The sequence below is a fragment of the Pteropus alecto genome, unplaced genomic scaffold (genome assembly GCF_000325575.1).
Source record: "Pteropus alecto unplaced genomic scaffold, ASM32557v1 scaffold39, whole genome shotgun sequence".
Lineage (NCBI taxonomy): Eukaryota > Metazoa > Chordata > Mammalia > Chiroptera > Pteropodidae > Pteropus > Pteropus alecto.
In genome coordinates, this window is record NW_006443568.1 from 11,516,680 (window position 1) to 11,536,608 (window position 19,929).

General features: G+C 43.4%; 2 protein-coding genes across 6 annotated transcripts in view; one reads left to right on the forward strand and one right to left on the reverse strand.

The window, feature by feature from the left end:
• LUZP1 (leucine zipper protein 1) overlaps positions 1 to 13,500 on the forward strand; it is a 68,152-nt gene extending 54,652 nt beyond the window's left edge. For 3 of the 4 annotated variants that reach the window (XM_025041372.1, XM_006924459.3, XM_015598936.2), the window contains 2 exons: positions 7,329 to 10,507; positions 12,064 to 13,500. In XM_025041372.1, the coding sequence (XP_024897140.1) occupies positions 7,448 to 10,507; positions 12,064 to 12,219 (3,216 nt within the window). In that variant the 5' untranslated portion in view covers positions 7,329 to 7,447 and the 3' untranslated portion in view covers positions 12,220 to 13,500. The remainder of the gene's footprint in view (positions 1 to 7,328; positions 10,508 to 12,063) is intronic. The other variant, XM_006924460.3, reaches the window with a different exon arrangement.
• Positions 13,501 to 18,790: 5,290 nt separating this feature from the next.
• KDM1A (lysine demethylase 1A) overlaps positions 18,791 to 19,929 on the reverse strand; it is a 52,600-nt gene continuing 51,461 nt past the window's right edge. For both annotated transcript variants that reach the window (XM_006924462.3, XM_006924461.3), the window contains one exon: positions 18,791 to 19,314. In XM_006924462.3, coding sequence (XP_006924524.1) covers positions 19,129 to 19,314 — 186 coding nt within the window. In that variant the 3' untranslated portion in view covers positions 18,791 to 19,128. The remainder of the gene's footprint in view (positions 19,315 to 19,929) is intronic.

The window sequence follows — 19,929 nt, forward strand, 5'->3', positions numbered from 1 at the left end:
TTCCTGCTAGTACTTGACTCCAACAATCCTTCGGTACTCATTGGTACTTTCAGTTCATTGGCCTTATGACATCTTCACCGTTCTTCATGTTCTTAATGTTCTTCTCTCTCTTTACTGACTGAGCTTAAGTTCCCGTGCACACACCCAAAAGTCCCTTGCTCTTCTCTTGCTTTGTCACACTCAACAAAGTTCCAGTCCTGGTTCAGCCCAACTCTGTCTGCTCCGTGCCTTCATCTGGTCAGCTGAACAAGACTGGATATAGAAATACAACCTTGCTGATCGGTTTCACTTGAAATCATAACCGTGAATTTCAAGTGGGTCCTCGATACTGCCTGGCAGTTATTCTGTATTTCCCATTCACCTAGATGACCATTTCTGAAACCTGTAATACTTTTCCCCCATTGTCACTTTAAGGTGGTGACCTTGTTTTCTACTTCAGTGAAAAGCAAAAACAAAAAAGTTCTTGAAGAGAACGTTACTAGACTTCTACCATTATAGTTATTGACCCACCCACCGACTAACACCTGTATCCACATACTCTCCCTGCCTGTCTGCTACCACAGGAGAACTGTCTGTGTTCTCCAGTGCTGCTGCTTGTACTCATATGCTAGAGCCCCATTTTGTCTCTTATACCCAGGTTCCCTCCTCGCTTTCACAGCCTGTCAATTTTCCCCCTTTTCCTGGATCATATTCTATCAATATGCTAACATGCTTTTTCCTCATTTAAAAAAAAAAATAAACCTTTTGATACCACTTCTTCTGCCAATGGCCTACCTATTTATTTGCTCTGCTTTTTAGCAGAATTAAAAAATTCATCCAATATTTATCTCCAATTCACCACCTTATTTTTTCTTTAATTCTAATGAAGCTTTCACCTCCATCCAAAGTTGCTCTTGTCAGGGTGACATCTACATTGTTAATCATTGGGCTACCTGTATATCTTTGGTGAGGTGTCTCTTAGGGTCTTTGGCCCATTTTTTAATCAGATTGTTTGTTTTCTTATTGTTGAGTTTTAAGAGTTCTTTGTAGTTTATGGACAACAGTCTTTCATAAATATTTTTCCCCGCCTGTGGCTTGCCTTCTCATTGTCTTGACATTGCCTTTTGCAGAGCAGAAGTTTTTAATGAAGTTCATCTTATCGATTACAGCTGCCTCCCCGCTCCATCTGCAGTTTCATTTTTTCCGATTTCAGTTACCCATGGTCAGCCATGGTCCAGAAATAATAACTAGAAAATTACGGAGATAAAGTTCATAAGTTTTAAATTGCAGGCCATTCTGAGTAGTGTGATGAAATCTTGCGCTGTCCAGCTTTATCCCACCCAGGATGTGAATCATCGCTTTGTGCAGCGTATCCAGTCTGTAGACGCCACCTGCCTGTTAGTCACTTAGTAACCATCTCAGTTATCAGATCAACTGTAGAAGTATCACAGAGCTCGAGTTCAAGTAATCCTTATTTTACCTAATATTGGCTTCATTTTACTTAAAGTGCAGGAGTGGTGATGCTGGGGATTCAGATATGCCAACGAGAAGCTGTGAAGTGCTTCCTTTAAGTGAAAAAGTGAAAGTTCTTGACTTAATAAAGAAAAAAAAATCATATGCTGCGGTTGCTAAGATCTACAGTAAGAACAAATCTATTTGTGAAATTGCCTAATTTATAAATTAAACTATCACTATTATGTGTGTTTAGGGGAAAACATAGTATATATGAGGTTTGGTGTTATCCGTGGTTTGAGGCATCCACTGAGGGTCTCGAGCTACATCTCCTCTGGTTAAGGGGGGGACTGTATTTCTTTCATGGATGCTGCTCTTGCGTCATCATATCCAAGGTCATCTGTGATTTCTCCTATGTTATCTTCTAGGTGTTTTATAGTTTTATGTTTTACATTTAGGTCTGTGATCCATTTTGAGTTAATATTTATGAAGGGTATAAGATCTGTGTCTAAATTGTTTTGCATGTGAATGTCCATTTGTTCCAGCACTGTTTGTTGCAAAGACTATCTTTGCTCCATCGTATTGCCTTTGCTTCTTTGTCAGAGATCAGTTGACTGTATTCCTGTGGGTCTATTTCTGGGCTGTCTGTTCTCACCAACACCACACTGTCTTGAATACTGTAGCTTTATAGTAAATCTTGAAGTTGGTTAGTATCAGTCCCACTTTGTTCCTTTCTTTCAATATTGCATTGGCAGTTCTGAGTCTTTTACCTTTCCATGTAAACTTTAGAATTAGTTTGTTGATATCCACAAAATAACTTGCTGAGATTTTGTTTGGGATTATACTGAATCTATAGGTGAAGTTGGGAAGAACTGACATTTGGAAATACTGCGTCCCTGTCCACGAACACCGAATATCTCTTCATTTGCTTACTTCTTAGAGTCATCAGTTTTATATTTTTCATTATATAGATTGTGTGCATACTTGTTAGATACACACTTACGTATTTCATTTTGGGGAGGATGTTCATGTAAATGGTATTGTTTTAAATTTCAAATCCCACTTATTCATTGCTGGTGAATAGGGGGAAGTTGATTGACTATGTACGTTAACTTTGTATCTTGCTGTAATTGCTTATTCTAGTTTGTTTGTTTGTTTTTTTTTAATTCGTTTGGATTTTCTGCATAGGCAATCGTCATCTGTGAACAAAGACAGTTTTATTTCTTTTTTTTTTCCAATGTGTATACTTCTTTTCTTGTCGTATTGTGTTAGGTTGGACTTCTAGCACAATTTTGAGAAGCAGTGATAAGGAGGCATTCTTTCTTTGTTCTTGATTCTAGTGGGAAAACTTTGACCGTCTCACCATTAAAAGTTTGGTTAGCTGTAGGTTTTTTGTAGATATTCTTTATCAAGTTGAGGTCAAGGTCCCCTCTATTCCTAGTTTGCTGAGTTTTTATCATGAATAGGTACATGCTTTTTCTGCATCTATTGATACAATCGTGTGATTTTTCTTCTTTAGCCTGTTGATGTGATGGATTACATTAACTTATTTTCAGATGTTGAACCAGCCTTGTATACCTAGGATAAATCCTACTTGGTCATATCTAAAATTCTCTTTATACATTGTTGGATTAGATTTGCTAATATTTTGTTGAGGATTTTTACACCTATGCTCATGACAGATTCAGTTTGTAGTTTTCTTGTAATGTCTTTGTCTGGTTTTGGTATTAAGGTAATGCTGGGTCATAGCATGAGTTTAGGAGGTATTCTCTCTTCTCACTTTTGGAAGAGAATATAGAAAATTGGCATAATTTCTTCCTTAAATGTTTGGTACAATTACCAGTGATCCCATCTGGGCAGGCCTGGTGCTGTTTTTTGAAAGTTATTAATTATTGATTCGATTTCTTTAATAGATATAATCCTATTCAGATTGTCTCTTATGTGAGTTTGGCAGCTTATGTCTTTCAAGGAATTCGTTCATCTAGGTTATCAAATTTGTGGGCGTAGAGTTGTTCATATTCTTTTATTCTTTTAATGTCCAGGGGGTCTGTGATGATGTCCCCTCTTTCATTTCTGGTATCAGTAATTTGTCTTCTCTTTCTTGGTCTGGCTGGAAGCTTATTGATCTTTTCAAAGAATTAGCTTTTGGTTTCATTGATTCCTCCCCCTTCCCCACCCCTAACCCCAATTGACTTTGTTTTCAACTTAATTGATTTTTGCTCTAATTTTTATTACTTTTCTTCAGTTTACTTTGGTTTTAATCTGCTCTTCTTTTTCTAGTTGCCTAAGAGAGCAGCCTAGATTATTGTCGATCTTTATTCTTTTCTAATATATGCATTAAGTGCTAAAAATTTACCTCTAAATATTCCTTTTGCTATACTCCACAAATTTTGATAAGGATGTATTTTTTTCATTCAGTTCAAAATATTTTAAATTTTTTCTTGCAATTTCTTCGTTATTTATTTTTTAGAAGTGTATTGTTTAATCTGCACGTATTTGGGGGGATATCCCAGCTATTTTTTTTGGTATTGATTTCTAGTTTAATTCCATTGTACTATGAGAACATACACTGTGTCTTATAGCCCAGAATGTGGTCTATCTTGGTGAATGTTCCATATGAACTAAAGAACGTGTATTCCGCTGTTGTCGAAGTAGTCTATATGTTTCCATTATGTCAGGTTGATTATGGTGTTATTGAGTTCAGCTGTATCATTATTGATATTCTGCCTGTTAGATCTGTCCATTTATGATAGAGAGGTGTGGAACTCTCCAGCTGTAGTAGTGGATTCATCTGTTTCTCCTTGCAGATACATGTTTTTGCCTTATGTATTTTGATGCTCTGTTGTAAGACATATATATTAAAGACTAGTATGTCTTCTTAGAGCATTGACCCCTTTATCATTATGTAATGCTTCTCTTCACTCCTGATAATTTACTCTGCTTTGACGTTTTCTGTCTGAAATTAATGGAGCCACTCCAGCTTTCTTTTGATTAGTGTTAACATGGCAAAGCGTTCTCCACTCCTTAATCTATAGGTGTCTTTATTAAAATTTAAGATGGGGTTTCGTAGACAACATATAGTTGGGTCTTGATTTTTGATCCACTTTGAAGACTATTGATGTTTAAAGTGATTTTATAGTTGGATTAATATTTACCGTACTTGTCACTGTTCTGTTGCCCTTGTTTTTTGTTCCTGTTTTCATCATCTATACTTTTGCTGACTTTTGTGGCTTAGCATTTTATATAGTTCCACTTTTCTCTTTCTTAGCATAGCCATTAAATTTTTTTTTTTAGTGGTAAATTGTGGTTCTCTGTATCCACTTTTCTAATTTGGGGAGAGACAGTTTTCTCTGTAACCTCTGATGAATCTAAGAGTTGTTGATTTTCTTGTTCACCTTTTACTTGTTAGGACGAAGTGATGACTTTTAAGCTGTGTACATGCTGAACCAGAAAACTATGTTTTTTACTTCTTACCTGCCTTAAATTTTTTTGTGTGTGGTAAAAAATGCATAACATAAAATATATCAACCATTTTTAAGTGTACATACAGTTCAGTAGTGTGAAGTATATAGTCACATTGTGTAACCAATTTCTGGAACATTTTTTATCTCGCAGAACTGAAACTCTACACCCATTTAACAATAACCCCCATTCTCCTTGTCCCCAGCGACCACCATTCTACCTTGTTTCTATGAATTTGGCTATTCTAGATACTCATAAGCGAAATCACACAGTGTGTCTTTTATGACTGAATTATTTCACCATGTCCTCAAGATTCATCCGTGTTGTAGCATGTGTCAGAATTTACTTAAGACATCTCATTGTATGTATAGATCAACTTTGTGTATCTATTCATCCATTGGACCTGTGGGTTCCGCCTTTTGACTATTGCGAATAGTGCTGCTGTGAACATAGGTATGCAGATCTCTTCAGTATCCTGCTTTCAGTTTTTTTGGATATATACCCAGAAGTGGAATTGCTGGATCGCATGGTAATTATTTTTAATTTTCCGAGGAACTGCCAGTTTTCCATAGTCGCTGTACCATTTAATTTTTCCGCCAACAGTGCACGGGGGTTCCAATTTCTCCACATCCTCACCAAAACTTAATAATTTTTTGCTTTTTTGATAGTAGCCATCATGATGGATGTGAGGTGATAGGGATCGTACTGTGATTTTGATTTGCAGTTCCCTAGTGATTAGTGATGTTGAACATCTTTACATGTGCTTGTGACCATTTGGATATTGTCATTGGAAAAATTTCTATTCAAATCCTTAACCCATTTTCAAATCAGGTTGTTTTTTGTTAATTAACATTATAGGAGTTCTTTATATATTCTGCTTATTAATACCTTATCAGATACATGATTAGTATCTATTCTTAACAAGATCTAAAGTTAATTACAATAACTGTTCTCTTTCCAAAGAATGCTTTACTTGAATTCTGATTTCTCTGACTTGTATATCTATCCAGTGTTTTAGTTCCACTTTGGTTTTTATCCTGCCCCTCCCCCTCAATTTTTGTTATTGTTTAACTGATTCAGTGCTTGTTTGGGTTAATTTCTTTGCTTATCATTCCTTCTTTATCTCATGCCTTCCTTAAATGATCAGTTCTTGTATTCCGAATAATTCTTTCAGTGAGGATCCGTTAATAATAAACATTAAGGTTTTCATTTTCCTTTTATTCTCATCTAGGTGCAGATTTAATTTTGGTTGAGACTTCGCTTCCTGAATATGAGGTTCCATTCCATCTTTTATCAGCTCTTGAGCATTCTTAGCTAGTAGCTCATCAGACACTGCCTTTCCCCATTCTCTCTATTCCTTCCTTCTGGACCGCCTTTTTTTTTAACTCGTGTCTATTAACCTCTTTCGGTGTTCAGTTCTGCACTGCCTTTTGTAATTTCCTCATATCTCTTCTTAACCACTACACTCTTCATGTGCATCTATTTGCTATTTTCCTTTCCATTTCTAGCAATTTTATTTGGTTACTTTAAAGATGATCTGATCTTTATTGATAGCATCTTGTTATTGTCTCCTGTTTTTGATTTCTTCTTTTATGACTTTAAATATTGAAATGTACTTAATTTGTGGTCACTAGCCTATCTTATTTGGTTCGTATTGGTATAAACTTCCTTTGTTCAGTCAAAGATTTGTCCTTATGTGTTTCGTAACTTGGAATTGTAAACTCAGGTTCACAGGACTTTATCTGTGGACTCCCGTGTGAACATGGTAGGGAATCTCTCTTTCCAGAGTATTTTTGTTTACCTCTGGTACGTTTCCCAAGGGTAATATCAGGCTGAGACCATTTTTAGGTACGGTTTGGTTCTTGGCGAGAGCAAGTCAGTACCAGACCACTCAGGCAGTGTAAATTTGAACTCTGAACTTAAATGAAGGCAGGCCCAAGATTATAAATTTTGTAGGCATACAGTCTTCCCTTTGTTCCCTAATAGAGCCCAGGTCCTGTCATCTTCCAGTGTCAACTTCAGAACAGTACTGGGGAAAGAAATGGTAGGCATCATTATCCCCATTTTACAACTAAGTCAAACTGAGGCTGTTTACTGACTCATTTCTAGAAGAGTTAATGACTTTCTCAAGATTATGCAGGTGGAAAATGGTAAAGATTTTCTTATAGCCTTCCATGAGAAATGAGGCATTCTTCTGTGTCATTTTGCCATGCTGCCATTGGTGGCATTCTTCATTATGTAGATATCAGCTCATTATCAGTCATAAAGAACCAGTGGTATCCTGTAAGTTTACTCAAATTCATTCATTCAACAAATCCGGGCACCTGCTGTGTTTTAGGCACAAGAATTACATATGGGAGCTCTTTTTACACCTGGGAGCTGAAATACAGATTTTATATTTGCTGCCTGACATGCTTTCTGCTTTCTTTCTGTAGACTGATAATGGTCTCCAGCTGCCAAAGAAGGTTGTGGATGCCAAGAGAAAGGTAACCATTTCTCGTCCCCTCGAGTGGAATTGGATGCCTCAAGGAACCCACATTGGCTGGCAGTAGACATGGCTGAGTTTACAAACTACAAGGATACTGCCTCCGGCCGCCACCTGCGGTTTAAGTTACAGAGTCTAAGCCGCCGCCTTGATGAGTTGGAGGAAGCCACAAAAAACCTCCAGAAAGCAGAGGACGAGCTCCTGGATCTCCAGGACAAGGTGATTCAGGCGGAAGGCAGCAACTCTAGCATGTTGGCGGAGATCGAAGTGTTGCGCCAGCGAGTGCTGAGAATTGAAGGCAAAGATGAGGAAATTAAGAGAGCAGAGGATCTGTGCCAGCTGATGAAGGAGAAACTTGAAGAGGAGGAAAACCTCACCCGAGAGCTGAAATCTGAGATTGAGCGGCTTCAGAAACGAATGGCCGAGCTGGAGAAGCTAGAGGAGGCTTTTAGCAGGAGTAAGAATGACTGTACCCAACTCTGTCTGAGCCTGAATGAGGAGAGAAACCTGACGAAGAAAATCTCCTCTGAGCTGGAAATGCTCAGGGTCAAAGTGAAAGAACTGGAATCTTCCGAGGACCGCCTAGATAAAACCGAGCAGAGTTTAGTGTCTGAGTTAGAAAAGCTGAAATCTTTAACTCTGAGCTTTGTAAGTGAGAGAAAATACTTGAATGAAAAGGAGAAAGAAAATGAGAAATTGATAAAAGAGCTCACTCAAAAACTGGAGCAGAACAAAAAAATGAACAGAGATTACACAAGGAATGCATCTAATCTTCTGGAAAGGAATGACCTACGGATTGAGGATGGAATCTCGTCCACACTGCCGTCCAAGGAATCAAGAAGGAAGGGCACGCTGGACTATCTAAAGCAGGTGGAGAATGAAACAAGAAACAAATCTGAAAATGAAAAGAACCGAAATCAGGAAGACAACAAAGTCAAAGACCTTAACCAAGAGATTGAGAAACTTAAGACACAAATCAAACATTTTGAATCTTTGGAAGAAGAGCTTAAGAAAATGAGGGCCAAAAATAATGACCTTCAGGATAATTACCTGAGTGAACAAAATAAAAACAAACTCTTAGCCAGTCAGCTGGAGGAGATAAAACTACAAATTAAGAAACAGAAGGAGTTGGAGAATGGGGAGGTGGAAGTGGAAGATGCTTTCCTGTCCAGCAAAGGCAGGCACGAGAGGACTAAGTTTAGAGGCCACGGGAATGAGGCATCTCTGTCCAAGCACACATCTCGGGAACTGTCCCCTCAGCATAAGCGGGAAAGGCACCGAAACAGGGAGTTGGCTCTCAATAATGAAAACTATTCTCTGAGCAACAGGCAGGTTTCCTCTCCCAGTTTCACCAACAGGAGGGCGGCCAAAGCTTCCAACGCAGGGGCAGGTACAGATAGTGGGACTCAGGAGACAAAGAGAACTGAAGATCGATTTGCATCTAGCTCCCCTCAGAGCGAAGGGAAGAAGTCCAGGGAGCAGCCATCGGTGCTTAGCCGCTACCCCCCAGCTGCTCAGGAGCACAATAAGGTTTGGAAGGGTACTCCCAAGCCGGGGACTGAGAGTGGGGTGAAGGGAAGAGTAGAGAAGACAACGCGCACATTTAGCGATACCACCCATGGATCTGTTCCCAGCGACATACTGGGCAGAGCTGACAAGGCTTCTGACACCTCCACTGAGGCCTTCTTTGGCAAGCGGGGTCAGGTGCCTAGCAGTGGAAGTCCGGTAACTCAGGCCACAGATCCTGGCAGTTCTAAGGCCACCGGAGCTCTGGCCTCGTCTCAGAGATCTTCAGAAGGGCTCTCTAAGGGCAGAAAGGCTGCCAATGGCCCTGAGGCTGATACCAGTTCCCCAAATTCCAAGGCTTCGCTTTTATCAAAGTATCCTTATGGCTCCAGAAGCCAAGAGAACATCCTTCAGGGCTTTTCAACCCCAAGTAAGGAAGGAATTGATCAACCCGTAGCAGTTGTAATGGAAGACAGCAGTCAGCATGAGGCCCTGAGGTGTCGAGTCATCAAATCCAGTGGCAGAGAGAAGCCAGACTCAGATGATGACATGGACATGACGTCTCTTGTTACTGCCAAGTTGGTGAACACAACCATCACCCCGGAGCCAGAGCCCAAACAGCCCACCTCTAGAGAAAAAAACAGATCTCGAGGGGGCCTTAGAACCTCCCTGTTCGAGGATGATAAAGATGTTGGACCAGAAAACGAACCTGTGAAAACTGTCAGAGCCTCCAGCAATGCCATGGAGTTCCCGGAGGCAAATGGTGCTGGGCTAAAAAGCCAACGGCCCTTCAGCCCCAGAGAGGCCTTGCGGTCTAGAGCTGTCATCAAACCTGTCATCATTGATAAGGATGTGAAAAAAATTATGGGAGGATCTGGAACCGAGGCCACATTGGAAAAACAGAAACTCACCTCCAAACCAGGGCCAAACAAAGTGACAAGCAGCATTACTATCTACCCCTCTGACAGCGGCAGCCCTAGAGCAGCTTCTGGCGAAGCCCCACGAGAGAGGCATACGTCTACCAGCAACATCCAGGTTGGGCCGCCGGAACTCACATCAGTTAGCAACCACGTCAACTCCCCCTTTGAGCTCTCCATTCACAAACATGACATCACCTTGCAGTTCACAGAAACTGAAAGAATGGGAGATGGACCCCTGAAGAATAGGCCTGAAACGGTGGTCTCTCGGAGCAGCATTATCATCAAGCCATCGGATGCTGTGGAGAGGAACAACCATGCGACCCCCGCGGAGACAATCAGGTGGAAAAGCCATAGTGCCCCTTCCGAGGTGAGCTCTTCAGATGCCAGGCATGTTACTGTGCGGAATGCCTGGAAGAGCAGGCGAGACTTGAACTCTTTAGACGACTCCCCAGCTCGAATAGGTAAAACTGTGGACTCTACCACTGCCTACGCCCAGAGGTCTTCCACAGACTATTCAGACCTTGAACAGACCAGGTCGTACCTTTCTGAGCAGGGCACTCGAAGGGTAGGCAATTCAGGTGATGCCTCCGAGCTTTCCTCCCGAAGGACCCAAAGTAGCCTGACCGTGTCAGAGGTGCTCACTCGTCGGAATCGGGTAGGAAATGCTGTCTCAGCTGCAGCCTGGAACCACTCGGCAGGCATGGTGAGTCCCACTCCTTTCTCTTTCTCCTGCTTTCCCTTGCCCCCTCCTTCATCTTTCCCTCTTTCTCCCTTGTCTGCTCTGTCCTGGCCTGTAAGACTCAGGATTACAGAGACGGTGGGGATGGGAAACACTTGGTATAGCTCAGAGAACTGTTGAAAATAAAGCCGGGTTTGTCCTTAAAGAAGAATAAAGTACCTTGAAGAAGGTGTTCGGCAGAGAGCAGCATGAATTTCCAAAGTCCTTTCCCAAATGTGTCTCTTCCATTTGTCGTCGTGTACAAAGGCCACACAAAAAGCAGAGACAGGGCTTCTGTTCTCTTGGTTTCGCCAGAGCAGCCAAGAGCTCCCCTTCCGGCTCTGGGAGCAGGGGGATGCGTTCCTGGCCGCCTCAGTTCAGACAGCTGGTCTCTGCTGGCTGCTGGCACGTGGGGTGAGGACAGCTGGGGCTCACACTGGGCCTACTTTATAAGCTTTATGCCTGGGCATCACTTTCTTTTGCCCCAGACACCTGTCTAGCCCATTATATCAGTCTGAGGGCAGGGCTGAGTCAGTGTGGCTCGTTACACGATAGGTAAATCCAGAACTACCTCATTTGAGGGTCGGACCGTCAGGACAGCATTTGAAGGGAGCCTCCCGGGTGTATCTTTTGGATGTGGAGCCTGTGGTGATGAAAGACATTTTGGACCTAGACATTATTCCCTTCTTTTAAAGGGCAGGTGACCGTGTTAACCTGACGAGCCCCGTAAGTTTTCACAGGGTGCTTAACACTTGACGAAGCACTTTCCCACCTACTTACCTTATTCAGTCTCTCCAACAGCCCTATGGGAAGGCATTCTCATTTTTTAGATGTAGAAATTGAAGGTCAGAGATAGAAAGTGCCTTACCTAAAGCCACCCAAGTGAATTGCTGGAAGAGCTAAGATTTAAATCCAGGAGTCCTGTCTCTAAATCCAGTCTTCTTTCTACCCTGCCAGCCTTTCTCAGACTTGGTCTCTGATTGCCATTTGCTTGGGTGGACCCAGAGCAAAACATAAAAAATACAGAAGTCTGGTAGAAAAGCAGTGGAGAGAAACATGGGTATTGAGCCCCCTGAAGCTTTGGATGTCTGAGATGTGATGAGGGAGGGGCAGCTATGGGACATAAAGGGGAAGGCATGTGAGCTTCTTGGTGGTTTACTTGGTGGGAGGCAGCTTCCGTTTCAGCATTCCGCCTACCTCCCCACCACAACGTGGCTCTCACCCTGGGGAGCATGCAGCCTGCCTATGCAGAACTTGAGGACCACTGGCTCCTACTTAGGGGTACCACTCCCATGTCCTGTTCCTGGCCCTGTACCCTATAAGGGATCCTGTTGAGTCGTGAGCCTCCCAGTCTCTGAAAACCCTGATTTCCTAGGAACTTTGACATTGGCCTGTCCTCAGGCCAAAGCACATCTCTGCAGTTATGCTGTGGTCTGTCTGCTCCCTCTACCAGTCTGGAGAGGACCACTGGGGAGTGAGTGATGGTGTCTGTTACTCACTATAGTTTCCTTCACAGCTCACTTTTGTACTTATTGGCACAGGAGGAAGGCGATGACTGCACACTCAGTGTCTCCAGGCGACTGCACAACTCCTTGGAACGGTCTGAACTGCCCGTGAAGCAGGGGCTGTCAGAGCCTGGGCGAGTACGGGCTGAGGAACGGTTACGGCCAACGAAGCCCTGTGCTGAGGAAAACTGAGCCAGCTGGGTGAGGTCTTGTTTCCTCTGCTCCTGCTTCTCAGCTCTCCCACCATCCCGCCCTGTGAAGGATCCAAGGCCAGTTAACCAGGCTTTGGCTGGGAGACTGTGGCAGAAAACCAGGCTGTGGCTCAGATCATTTTTGCCAGTTGGCCAGAAGGGATCAGAAATTACAAGCTGGACAGAGTCACTCAGGCCCAGCCTCCCCTGATTGATGCATGAGTCCTCTATCTTTGTCCCTGTCCCCCAGGTAGGATGGGCAACTCTGGCCCCCAAATGGGGAATGATACCCCTTATATCCCCACCACACAACAGCCCCTTCTGTGTGGTTAATTTTCTTATTTCTTAGTCTCCTCACCACATCCAGTTCACTCCTTGTCTGCCCTCGAGGCCGGAGTACCTACACTAAGACTGACCAGCCTTCGGCTTCATCTAGGGGGCTTCCATTCCTTTTCTCTTTGGAGTTCCTCAGACTTATACAGAAGAGGTCTGTGCTGCCTCTGAGGGATTATAGGACTACTCTTTAGGTTGAATTTGAAGCTTCTCTGACACGGCCCCCTTGCTGACCACTATTTTCTGGGGGCAGAGCACACGGGTACCCACCTATTGGAATGACACCATCCCTCCCCCACCCCCAGCTCTCTGCTCACCTTCCTCCAAAGGCACCCGGAAGTATATAAGCCTCATGCATCTCCTTCCCTGGGCACCAATAATGCTGCTGGCATTGCCTGCTCCTCTCCTGTGGCTGGAGACTTCTGGCTGACTTTGTTTCCACCTTTGGAATATTCTCAGACTAAACTGGGCCTGACCCAGCATATTCTGCCTTCTAGGAAGCGCCCAGCAAGTGGGAAAGTGGATAGGAAGCAGCAGTTTCCCTTTAGTCACTCCACAAAGCAATAGCTCCACGAAAGGCCTGGACTTTGTTCTTCTTCCTTCACCCCCATGGAGGAGGTGTCGCACTTTACCGAGCTGATGCATTCCTACAAGAGTGGGCCATGATTCCTGCAAACCAACTATCCTGATGACTTCCTGGGAGGAAAGGTAACATGCCCATCAAGGGCCCCAGGGTTATATAATTCAAAATGTCGCAAACTTTTCAGGAAGCCACATAAATAAAAATTGGTTAGTTTCCTTACATCATTCACATGGGAAATTAAGAACAACAGTACATTCTTGACACTGCTTTTTTCTGTAGCATTCTCTCAGTTCAAAGAAGGGATCCCCTGTCAGAGGCTACCTTTAGGAAGGCACTGTGGAAAGCATTAAACTGGGAGTTGGGAAAGTTGGATTTTCTTCATGGCTTTGTACTTCTTGCCTTGTGACCTTGGGCAAGTCATTGTCCTTGGGGCCTTAGTTTCCCTATTTGTAAAATGAGTTATTTGAAATGTTTTCCAAGGGTCCTAAATCTGGCATTCTGAGATTCTTGTGTTTTCACTGTCCCATGGGAGGCGAGTCTCACTTTAGGAAGGTATCATCCAAATGGGTTTGGGGAACGTATCCTTCCCACTGCCTCTGATTGCTTTCCTGGGTCCTTATTTTTCCCAGTTTCCCCATGTTTTAATGTTACGAGGTTGCTCAGAGAAGCTAAGCTCCCTTGGCCTCTTTTCCAGTCTGTAAAATGAGTTAGATTAGATGGTCACTGCGGCCCTTTTTGGCACCAGCCTTGCCCAATGCCACAGTGTCTCTTGGCTTCCAGGCCGGGTATTTTCCATAACACAGGTTAGCATGTCTCCTGTTCCTGTGTGTCCTGAGTTGTCTTCTCTGCCTCCACTCCGTGTGGGGACCAGCATCCGTCCCGCCCTCGTCTGCATCAGACTTGACAATCCTGGAAGCTTGGGGAGCTCCTACCTTACTTTCGGGGACAGGAACGTTTTCTGGAGTTTTGCCAGTCTAAGGGCATTGTCACGTGGCTTGCCTTTCACGTTGCTGCCTCAGTTGTTCAACTTCAGATGCCGTTTTCAAAATCTCTTCTTGCTGCTTCTCCTGGGTCACTGGCCAGAAACTAGCTTCTCAAGACTGCAACCTCTCACTTATAGCCTCCCTGCCATTGTTCACTGGTTGGCAAACCTCAGAGTCCAAAGGAAACCAAGTCTATGGCTCTTCTCTGCTGGTGGAAACAGAAGGGCACCAAGCCATGCCTACAAAGATCTCGCCAATAATTCTCCTCTGTGGGCTTTGGAGCCCTAGATTCTGGTGCTGTAGCTCCTGGTGCCAAAGTCTGGATCTTTCCATATTTCAGCAGCATCAACATCTGCCGCTACCCAAAATGCTCAATAGAAGAGGGACTACTGTAATGCCCTCCTGCTGGGGCTGCTGTCTTAAAATCTGAGTGCAATAGGGTTTAATTTTAACATTTCAGAAGTTTGTTTCATCTGCACACTTTCTAGAACCGCTGTAAAATAGTTTTTTTTTTCTTTTTTTAAAAAGTCCTCAGTATTGCAGAAAATACCATTAGTAATAGCCAGTGAAGGTTGGAGGCTCAGTTTCCTTGGGCTTCAAATGGCTGGCTCTCAAAGTCCAAAGCTGGAAGGCACGTTTCTGAAAAGCAACCTAGGTGTGACCATTCTGGACCCAGGCCTCACCATCAGGAGTCCTGGAGGAAACTTCCAAATAAAGGGGAGACCTGGTAGTTGAAGAGTTGTCTAATCAAGCCAAATATTCCCTGTCCCAGCCGTAAGCTCACTTTTATGACAAGCCTCTTCTGCAGCTTGGCTCTAACTCTGAATTTTACTGGCAGGTATATGATTGTGGGAGGGTTCCTACTGAGGTTGGGGAACCTGGCACTCCAGAGCTGCTTGCTTGGAGGAAGTAGAGCTGGCCTCTTCCGCCTGCTGTTGCCTGTCTCTTGCCACTCTGATACCAAAAACCACCAGAGAAAGCTGCAGGAATGGTAGGAAAAAGGAAGCTGTGGCTGTTGCTTTTGAGTGGCAATGAAACAGTTACAGTGTAGGTTAAAGGGATTCGCAGTGGGGCTAAGGACTCCAACCTTGGCCACAGGCAAGCTTGCACATAAATCATCCCCCTCACGGGGTGTGAGAGGGTCTATATTGATCGTGGAGTTGCCACTCTGGGGCAGTTTTCTTTATATTTAGTGGGTTAGTGCCAAGTGCTACCACTTCCCAGTAAAGGAATAAGGACCCAGCCTCTGGTCCCTAGCTGCCTTTGTTGGTGTGGGGTTCTTTGTTCAAGACTGCTTTGGAAGAGCTGCTTTTAGGGATTATCTTTTGAATACCCTGAGTGGGGAACAGGGTTCTCAAAGCCTCACAACCAAGATCATAGGAAAGGGGCCCTATTTTCCTGCTGCTTCACAGCTCAGAACATGTACTGAATGGAATGTATTTTTAAGAGAATAAAGTCTATTTTTTGTATTTTAAAGATTGGGAGGGCTAGGGAAGTAGCCCTCAAATAAACTGTTATTGCATTATAGGCCCCTTTGCTAAGGGGCATCAGTATCTGTCAGTCCACACCTACTTGCTCAGGCAGGTGCTCGGGTCTCACCCCTGCCCCTTGGAGTCTAGGTGCAGCAGCTTCTACGGCTCCAATGCTGTCTGTTGGCTCTCTGCAGCACTATGTAACCAATAAAGCTCCCTAGTTTCCATGTGCTCTTGTGTGAGTGTGAGTCAGTGATACCATTTTTGTTGATGTCATCTCTGTATACAATATCTTCTATGCATTGATGCAGCCAGGTATATTTCACTCTGTTTTACTTAAAATACTTGGTCAATTACTGATGCTGCAAGGTCAGGAAACATAGCTGAGGCTTAGAAAAGGACATGCTTAGAACCCATAACGAGTTAGAATCATAGAGCAGCTATTTCATTGCTATATTTTTAGGCTTTTCTGTTGTCAGACAATCCTCAGTCTGCCTGTGCCACTCATTTAAAAAGCAAAAACTTAAAAGCACTGACATTGGATCAGACACCTTAACTCCCCTGGGTAACAACAATGACAGAGCTAGGCTCCGAAGCCCATACACCTTCCATTGAGTGCTGTTCTCACCTTTCGTCAGTTAACACCACTTGGTCTGATCCTGGTGTGCACATTTTCCCCATTGCTGTCACTCATTCCAAGACTAGGGAAAAAACTCTCTCCTTCATCTTCCAGTCAGACCATCAATGTAATGTCCCTTAAATCTCACTAAGACTAAAACCTCATTTAGAAAACACAAGTAAATTGTAATTTCCAGAAGCAGATCACATACATGTATTTTTCAGAAGCCGGCCCGATCTGACCGCGACGGTCTTTCTCCCTAAATCCGGCTAATGACTTCTGACGCTCCTGTAATAGCCCGCTGAAATGTGAAAGGGTTAAAGAATAATTAAAACCTGAAACTGGACAAAGGAAGTCTATGACTTAGGCCTAGTTTCTGGAACCCCTAACCACATTCTGTTAATCATGAAACTTGGAACAATGAGCTCATACGCTAACTGCCAATTTTAGCCTGTGTAACCCTGCTTGCTTGCGTGGCATGAAAAATAATCAATCGTATATAAGCTGCAAATTACTGTTTGGCCATCGCCCATGGGAACACTGGCTATAGCCCATGGGAACATAGGCGATCACCCATAGGAACATAACGTTCTAACAACAAGCTTTCTGCTTCTGTACTCCCCGCTTGCACACCTGACCAGTGGGTTGACAGGTAGTGAATAGGAGAAAGATGGACCTTTGTGTTTAAGACAGAATGAGGAAGGGGATTTGGGGCCTAAAAACCTTGTATCTTGGCATTTCGGGGCTGCTCCTTTGCAAGGACAGCCGCCGGCTAATAAACCGTCTCCTGGTTAAGAGCACTCAAGTTGGGTCTGGTTATTCTGGACACAACAGCTCCCTTTGGTCGGGCCTCACATAAGTGAAAAAAGTCCCGTATTTCTTACCAGAGAGTTTCATTTTAAAATAGTACCGAGCCCAAATAATGTCGGCACGTGTATACCGACAACTTCTTTGCCATAAAGGCATCCTCGATCGGACATGCGGGTCTTCCCTAACTTTTTTTCATCAAGGGCCGCTGGAGGCCTTGTGCTCCAAGCATGGGACCAAGGAGGCCAGACCCTGTCGCTGGAAACCAGGGCAAAGCCATGAGCAGTGACTCAGGGCTCCTTGGGTGCATGTGTATAGTTGAAGCTGCCTGTCTGCATGTATCCTCTGGCTCCAATGCTGTCTGTTGGCTCTGCAGCACAATATGTAACCAATAAAGCTCCCTAGTTTCCATGTGCTCTTGTGTGAGTGTGAGTCAGTGATACCATTTTTGTTGATGTCATCTCTGTATACAATATCTTCTATGCATTGATGCAGCCAGGTATATTTCACTGTATTTTACTTAAAATACTTGGTCAATTACTGATGCTGCAAGGTCAGGAAACATAGCTGAGGCTTAGAAAAGGACATGCTTAGAACCCATAACGAGTTAGAATCATAGAGCAGCTATTTCATTGCTATATTTTTAGGCTTTTCTGTTGTCAGACAATCCTCAGTCTGCCTGTGCCACTCATTTAAAAAGCAAAAACTTAAAAGCACTGACATTGGATCAGACACCTTAACTCCCCTGGGTAACAACAATGACAGAGCTAGGCTCCGAAGCCCATACACCTTCCATTGAGTGCTGTTCTCACCTTTCGTCAGTTAACACCACTTGGTCTGATCCTGGTGTGCACATTTTCCCCATTGCTGTCACTCATTCCAAGACTAGGGAAAAAACTCTCTCCTTCATCTTCCAGTCAGACCATCAATGTAATGTCCCTTAAATCTCACTAAGACTAAAACCTCATTTAGAAAACACAAGTAAATTGTAATTTCCAGAAGCAGATCACATACATGTATTTTTAAGTAACAGTCTGTTAAGAGCCCTTGGGAAAGAATTGGTATTCTGGTCCCTACAAACTTTTACCTTACAAATCAAAAGATTTTGCAGATGTGATTAAAGATTTTGAGATGGAGATGATCTAGGTGGGTCTTAAATGATCACAGGTACCTTTATATCAGAGGGAGACAAAAATCTCTAAACATGAGGTGATGATAGAAGTGGAGATTGGAGTAATGATAAGATGGAGGGAGGGGGGCCACAAGCCAAGGATACAGAAAGCAACTAGAAGCTGAAGGCGGCAAGGAAATGGAATCTTCCATCAGAGCCTGCTGGGGTAATTTGTCACAGCAGCAACAGGAAATTAATACACCACTGAAGTTACCTAAATCCTTGATCTGCTCCTTGTGTAGCACTTGCCAAAATTTTTATATCAATACGTTGGATGAAAGTGGAAAGTTAACACATACCCATGGACGGAATTTGGAGAATAAAGCCAGTCACCCAAACGTGTCATCTTGTATTTTATCTTGAAAGTTCAGTTTCCTGATATCTGTATGCTTGACCTGTAGCTTCACGCCTTTGGCACACGATCACCCCACAATTCCAGTGAAGAGGTCTAGCCCCACAAACCAGGAAGCCCATTGCTTTTATAGGACGCCCCTCAACCCTATCTTCTGACCTGACCAAACCACTTTTTTCCTTTATATAAACATCCTCCGTATATAAACATGTCTTGTATATAACTCTAACCCTAAAGGAAAAACAAGAGAACTAATTTTATATGAAGTTTTATTCTCAAAATATAAAAAAACTACCACACACCAGGAGACTAAGTTGTTCTCTTACAGCACTCACTTGCCTCAGTCTTTGTGAACAGACTTCCACGCTAATGTACAGCGCCTCCCTAGCTCTAGGTCCCTCAAAGGAGGCAACTTCCGTTATCAGAAACAGAGCAACCCCCTTGGCCACCTGACCCATCACGAGCTCCAGCAGCTGATCAGGAGTCCAGATGCCAGGACAAGTTTCTCAGGAATCTAGTATTGCTATAAGAGCTTTGCTTACGCAACAAAAGACACACACGTTGGCCTCGTCCCTTAGAATGCATCTGTCTCATATGCTGGGGGACTGCTGTGCAGGGACGCCTGGCGTGGCCTGGCGAGGCAAGGTATACATAGCTCCCAAGAACTGGTCTGCGATCCTTCCTGCTTCTCGAAGCCCACTCAGCAGAGCACCATGGACTGTGGCTGGGTAGTTGCGGATTGTGTGTTCTCCAGCAAAGAAGAGTCGTGGAATTGGCTATTTCAGGAAAAAAAGAGAGAAAATCAGCAGGTTGCAAACCTACCTTTATTCTTGTGTTTGACAATGCCCCCCCGTCAACAGGCAGAATTTTCCTAGAAATGATACGTAGAAAGGGGACAATAAAACTCAGCCCAGCCTTAGTTCTGGAGTAATGTTTACCTGCATCTGTTCTTTATCAGTTTAACTTTGGGGGATACCCAGTTCTACAGCTTCCTTTGCCCCATGTAGTGCACCTATGGGTGGGGGCCGGGATTCCTGACTACTGAGAACTATAGAGAATACAGCATCTGTTCTTAGGAAGGCTCTTGTCTCTTAGATCAGGCTTACCACAAGGTCCTGAGAACACTTACTACTACTCTTTGGAGCAGGGTCTGGCATCGGCTAGACAAGGACCCAAGGTTATTTCTCAGGCGCATGCCCTGGAGGTCCCTAGTGATTAGGCTCCTGCAACAATCCTATGAGTCACTACAAAATGGAGTACAATTACAAATGTTTTGGGTTTTGTTTTATAGGGACAAAAATATGAATAAGTTATTGTTTTCTAGTCTGGACTCTTCCACTCTAAACACACTATCTAGATTTACAAAGCCAAATGTAAGAAATCTGACACAA